At 35.2% G+C, this 5,619-nt stretch overlaps 1 protein-coding gene across 3 annotated transcripts; it reads left to right on the top strand.

Moving 5' to 3' along the window:
* LOC107631080 lies at positions 1,640 to 5,149 on the top strand. Of its 3 annotated transcripts, XM_016334400.2 has the most exons (8): positions 1,640 to 2,316; positions 2,782 to 2,831; positions 3,372 to 3,417; positions 3,796 to 3,872; positions 4,002 to 4,084; positions 4,383 to 4,434; positions 4,653 to 4,721; positions 4,859 to 5,149. In XM_016334400.2, exons 1-5 carry the CDS (start codon positions 1,900 to 1,902, stop codon positions 4,012 to 4,014), a joined length of 603 nt encoding a protein of 200 aa, XP_016189886.1. In that variant the 5' UTR covers positions 1,640 to 1,899; the 3' UTR covers positions 4,015 to 4,084; positions 4,383 to 4,434; positions 4,653 to 4,721; positions 4,859 to 5,149. The 3 variants fall into 3 exon arrangements, with proteins under 3 accessions (XP_016189886.1, XP_016189888.1, XP_016189887.2); XM_016334402.2 differs by lacking the exons at positions 3,796 to 3,872; positions 4,002 to 4,084; positions 4,383 to 4,434; positions 4,653 to 4,721; positions 4,859 to 5,149 and adding an exon at positions 3,655 to 3,753 and having other exon boundaries at positions 1,641 to 2,316; XM_016334401.2 differs by lacking the exons at positions 2,782 to 2,831; positions 3,796 to 3,872; positions 4,002 to 4,084; ... (1 more) ...; positions 4,653 to 4,721; positions 4,859 to 5,149 and adding an exon at positions 3,655 to 3,751 and having other exon boundaries at positions 1,641 to 2,316; positions 3,374 to 3,417.

The raw sequence follows: 5,619 nt of genomic DNA, 5'->3' as shown, positions 1-5,619 counted from the left end.
GTGTAGCTTAGTTTGAATTAAGATTTTCAAATTAGAATTAGCTTTAGTTAGTGAACTTTGAACATGTTATTTTAGTTCTTGAGTTTGGTATTGTTGACGATTTGGATGATAATTCTTGATTGATTTTAGACTGCTGTACCCAAAATTGAAGAATTTGTAAATTTGATTTGTATACTCCCTAATTCACAAATATGTGCACTGATCTGGTTAAAAACACAATATGTGCCCTGATCTGATTATGTGCGAGTGTAGCTGCTTTTCCAGAGCCTGTGAGGCTAAATTTGCACAGGCTTTTAGGATGCTGGCATAGGTAGCTGCATCTGCAGTCTTTTCAGCTCTTTGCATCTCAATGAATAGCTTTATACCTTCTTCAGGGTGTCCCTTCTGAAAATTACTTGGGATCAGCGCTATCCAAGGAACTGAACTTTGAAGAGCCAAATTTGCAAAAATCCTATTTGCTTTCCCGAATCTGTCACATTTAGCATACATGTCAACCAAAGAATTAACTTGGTCAAACTTTATTTGAATATTCCCTAATTCTCTCTTAGTTACTCATATTGGGTTTTTTTACTTTTCCTTATTAGCTTGTGTTCTTATTTTTTTTTAATATTAATGCCTTTAATATTGTATTAAGTTAAGAACTTAATGAGTTACTTTGGCCTCATAGCTTGTGGATTGATTTTTTCAGATTTGTCTTATCCTTTCCATTAATAGGCATGCTTTGTAAATAGTTAGTGAACTTTAAATATGTTTTTTTAGTTCTTGAGTTTGGTATTGTTGATGATTTGGCTAATAATTCTTGATTAATTTTAGTTTGCTGTGCTTAAAATTAAAGAATTTGTTCATTTGATTTGCTTGGATTGTGATAATTATTGTTGTTTAAATTCATGCACGCCAAGAGTTCAGTGATATAACTCTATAACACTTTAGATTCTAAATTGCATGTTTGCATGTATATTATTCACTACAAGAAAGTATTAGAATAGCGACCGATTTTAGTGATCAAAAAAATTGGTTTCTAATAGCGACTGATATAGAATTTCTAGGACAAAAAAAATATTGGTCGCTAAATCGGTCCCTAATAGCAACCAAATTAGCGACCGATAAGGTTTTAATACAACCAGAATAAAGTTGGTCACTAAAATCGGTCGTTATTTTTTCATTTAGCCACCGAATTAGCAACCAAAACAAAAAGTAATGTCTTTGGTACTGTTGGTCACAAAATCGGTCGCTATTTTTTATTTTAGCGACCGATTTTGCAACTGATAGTGAAAAGGTGAACAACTGTATGGTTGCTAATTCGATCGCTAATGTACTGGTCGCTAAATCGGTTGCTAATTGTTAAGTTAGCGACTGATTTTAGTGACTAACAGAATCAGTCACTAATAACCACCGAATTAGCAACCGATTAGTTTTATACAACTAGAATAAAAATGATCGTTAAAATCGATCGTTATTTTTTAGTTTAGCGACCAAATTAGCAACGAAAACAAAGGAAGAAATGTTCTTAGATTTTTTAGTCACAAAATCAGTCGCTATTTTTTAATTTAGTGACAGATTTTGCAACCGATCAATAGATAAATAGAATAAAACTTAGTTAGTTGCTAATTTGGTGGCTAAATTAAAACCTACAATCCTTAACCTTAATTTCAAAATCACCCACGTACCTCCCACCTGATTGTTCCTCCGTGAGCCACGCTCACTTTCTCTTCACCCCCCACCGCCAACCCCTCTCCCTTGTATACACACAACACACAGTTCAGCAAACTAAAAAGGAAATAAACAAAAAGAAAATGGGGAAAAAGGGAGAAAGAGAGATCTGCGAGAGAGCAGAGGAGATCGGAGAACAAGGAAGGGGAGGGGGCTTTGCCGCCACCATCGCGCACCACCACCGACGTCATGACGCCGAGCCACCACGCAAGGAGAGAAGGAGACGTCGCTGCTGCTGCCGCCGTCGAGCAGAACCATTTCCGGCGAGGGAGAGCGCGCGTTGCGAGCCAGAAACGCCGCGAGGAGGAAGAGGAGCCATCGCGCTCCGCCGCTGTCCAGTCACCGTCGAGCTGGGTTCACCGTCGCGCCTCACTACGCGTCACCATTGAGCTTCGAAGAGAGAGGGAAGACAAACGCGACAGTGGGAGCTCCATTGAAGCTGGTCACCGTCGTTGCTGCCGTCCGAGCCGCCGCCAGGGGAAGCCCTTGCCGCCGTTGCCACGGGTGGAGTCTTCCATCGAGCTGTGCACTGTTGGTGGAGCTATACCTTGCCGGAGTTACTTTTCACCACTGTCAGTTCAGTTTCACCGCAATCCTACTCCACTTGTGCGTTCTATTTTGCTCTCATCTTATTTATCTGCTTGTTCTGATTTTTAATTCCATTTTAGTTTCTGGCTTGTCCTGAATTTTTAAAACTATTTACATCTTCAATTTTTAACAAATTTGAATTCCTTGTTTTGCGTTAATGTGTATGGTGTTAATGCGTTAGAATTTTGGCAAATGTCTAAAGAGATTGCACCCTAGTAGTAGTAGTAGTTGTGTTTGGGGATTTCAATGTTGTTGAAGCCGTAAGCGAGGAGTAAATTGTCTTTCTAATCCACCTCATATGAGAGCTAGAGCATTTGATAGGTAGTTTTCCCACCACCTGTTCGATAGAATGTTTCTTTAACTTCTTCTCAATGGATATCCACCTGTTCGATAGCTTTTTTGTGAACATTTGAGCTTAGTGTATTTGTGTTCTTAATATTACAAAATGATATGAAATAATTGACATTTGACACCTTTAAACAGACTGGTGGAGTGGCTTTGACAAATGGTTTAGTTTCCGCATTAGAAGAAAGGTTTGTCTTAATTTTGTTTGATCCTGTAGCATATTTAAATGCTTTGTTACCAAATGATTGGCAGCAATACTGAAATTTGGGATGATAATTACTGTATTCTTCATAAATGTGCTTTTTAAATATGCTAACAACACATGGAAACCCATTATAACTTATAAGCACGTTATCATATTAACAATGTTGGCCTAAAAGTCATATGATTAGTGCATGTGATTTTTCATTGATAGGTCATATGCAAGTAGAATCTTAGAAGAAAAATGCATTCGCATTGATTTAATGACCTCTAACATCAATTTGTTTCTTTTGATTGTAACCAATTTTTTAGATTTGAGCAGTATTGGCATCTCTATAGGATATTTCTATTTTTTTTTTTTTTAACTCGTCCTGCTTAGCCTTTTTATATTTCGATAAATCATGTCAATCAGAAAATGCTAGTGTCTTGAAAGATCTTGTTATTATTATTATTATTATTATTATTGTTATTATTATTATTTTGGTAAATATTATGCTAATGGATCAATGTTGTCTTCCTTTATGCAGAGTCTTACATGCCATTCCTCCAAATGAAGCTATTGATACTGTGGAGGTTAGTTTCTTTAACTGCTTTAACTTCTTTACCACCTAATAAACGTATAATAATGTATGTGCCTAATAATCCAGCATAGTAGGTGTGAAACTTAGCTCAATGAACATTCATAATAACAAATTTGCACCTAACTACTATTTGATATGTTTATCTGTAATTAGTAATTATTTCTGACAACCTAGCTTATTATAATTTCTGAACTATATCTTGGTAATCTTGGTATTCTGATTGGCTTAGGCTTAAGTTTAAAATGACAGCTCCAACAATTAAGTGTTTCTTAAGGTAGTGATTAAAGTGATTGCTATCATTTTCTAATCATTTGAAGTTCTATGGTTTCTTAATGGCCTAATTCACTTGTCTTGTCTTGTGTTATGTTAGGTGGAAGCAATCTTCGCAAAGGAGACCTTCTTGTTATTGCTGGTGCTACCTTGTATGCAATCAGTAATGCCAGTGACGTAAGTTCATTGTATTTCTTGTCTGCTCAATGCATGTCTCAACATTGTGCCACACCATAATAAATACATGCGCTACTTACCATTGATTATTATTATACAAGGGTTTTTCGATTGTCCTTTCTGTTGCAGGAATTTCTGGTGAAAAATGTTGATAGAGTTGAGCTCATGGCAATGTTAGGTCTCTTTGGTGGCATTATCAGTGCCATTCAAATGTATCCTTGAAGAAAATGATTATATCAGCATCGCTCTGTTTTGAATACTTCTCATTAGCTTTGTTCTGTCGCATAGCTCAAAACTCCAACTCCAACTCCAATCTTCATTAAAAATTTAACTATTCATCTGTTCAATGATATAACAAGTGATATAGCTCTGGAATTAATTAGGATATGTTCTACTGATCAAGTAGTTTCTACAGGTGAAAGAATAAAATTCATTCTTAGTTTCCTTTTCCTTCTTTTTTTGGTATTATTAGTTTCCTTTTCTCTGTTGCTGCCTTAATGACTACAACAGAAATATCCTTGAGCGCAATGAACTCAGATCAATTCATTGGTCAATTGGGACAGTAAGCTCTCTCTCTCTTTCCTTCAGTTATTATGAATGTGCCTTCTTAATTAGGATGCCTGTGTGAAGGCTGTGTTTGTTGAACATTTTACCTTTTGCTGAATTCTTTTCTAGGCTTAAATGAAGTGTTAAATGCTATTACAAAGGCTAATTAAATAGTGTGATACAAGTTCTATAAACATTGTTATTCAAATTAATTTCTTGTGATGTTGGTTTCAGGAACTCCCATTTATTGGATTTGCAGTGGCTATGTTTATGTTTTACTCTTTAGTCCCTGTTCTACTTAAGGTTTGTATTCAAATCGCAGTAACCCTGTTGATAAACATAAACATCTTTGCTTCTTGAGTGGGTGCTGCTATGATTTGTTGTTCCCTTGTCTAATATTTTCCTCTTAACTCATAGATATGTTGAATTTGTGTTTTCAGTACAAAAATGTGGCTAAGAAGTATTGCCCTCCCTCAGTACCTTCAGAATATTTTCAGAATTGAGGAAAGATACATTTGAATTGCCGGTTCTCAAGAGAGAAGGCCACTCTTCTCTTATCATTGTATATGTAGTTGCCATTTTTCCCACCTTGATTAGAAGAGTTCTTGTTGTATCTGCTTTTCATTTGATGTGGCATGTTGTTTCTGCCTTCATTTTTTTTCAATACATATATGTAGTATACATAAATATAAATCTATTTGTATTAGAATCTATTTTCCATTTCATCTTTATATGATATTCAATAATTATTGACATTCGATTTTAATAAATAGTTATCTATCTTTGATTATTCATATATTTTATTGAATTAGAACTATATTTAAAAATTAAATTTTAATAGTGATATATGTGAAATTTAGTTAAAATTTATAATTAGAAAGCAGCAGTAGCGACTGATTTAGCAACCGATTTTAGAATTTTGAAGTTATATGTTAGTGACTGAAAAATTAGCGACCGATTTAGTAACTGAAATATCAGTTGCCATCTAGCGACCGAATACCTCAGCGACTGATTTAGTGACTGAAATATTGGTTGCTATTTAGCGAGCGATCTTATTAGCGACCGATTTAGTGATCAAAATTATTTTGTATGGTTAGGTGGCCTTGTTTGAAAATCGGTCGCTAAAATCGGTCACTAAATATTAGTAACCAACATCGGTCGCTATTTTGAATTTAGCGACCAAGGTTTTAGTGACTATCAA

The sequence above is a fragment of the Arachis ipaensis genome, chromosome B03, assembly GCF_000816755.2.
Source record: "Arachis ipaensis cultivar K30076 chromosome B03, Araip1.1, whole genome shotgun sequence".
Lineage (NCBI taxonomy): Eukaryota > Viridiplantae > Streptophyta > Magnoliopsida > Fabales > Fabaceae > Arachis > Arachis ipaensis.
The sequence above is the reverse complement of the archived record's forward strand: the minus strand, read 5'-3'. Positions and strand labels throughout refer to the sequence as shown.

Bases quoted from the DNA above. Each gene is read 5' to 3' on its own strand.
- LOC107631080 (XM_016334400.2), top strand. From the start codon at position 1,900: ATGACGCCGAGCCACCACGCAAGGAGAGAAGGAGACGTCGCTGCTGCT. The intron at 2,317-2,781 runs GTGCGTTCTATT...ACCTTTAAACAG, and splicing joins ACCGCAATCCTACTCCACTT to ACTGGTGGAGTGGCTTTGAC. The intron at 2,832-3,371 runs GTTTGTCTTAAT...TCCTTTATGCAG, and splicing joins GTTTCCGCATTAGAAGAAAG to AGTCTTACATGCCATTCCTC.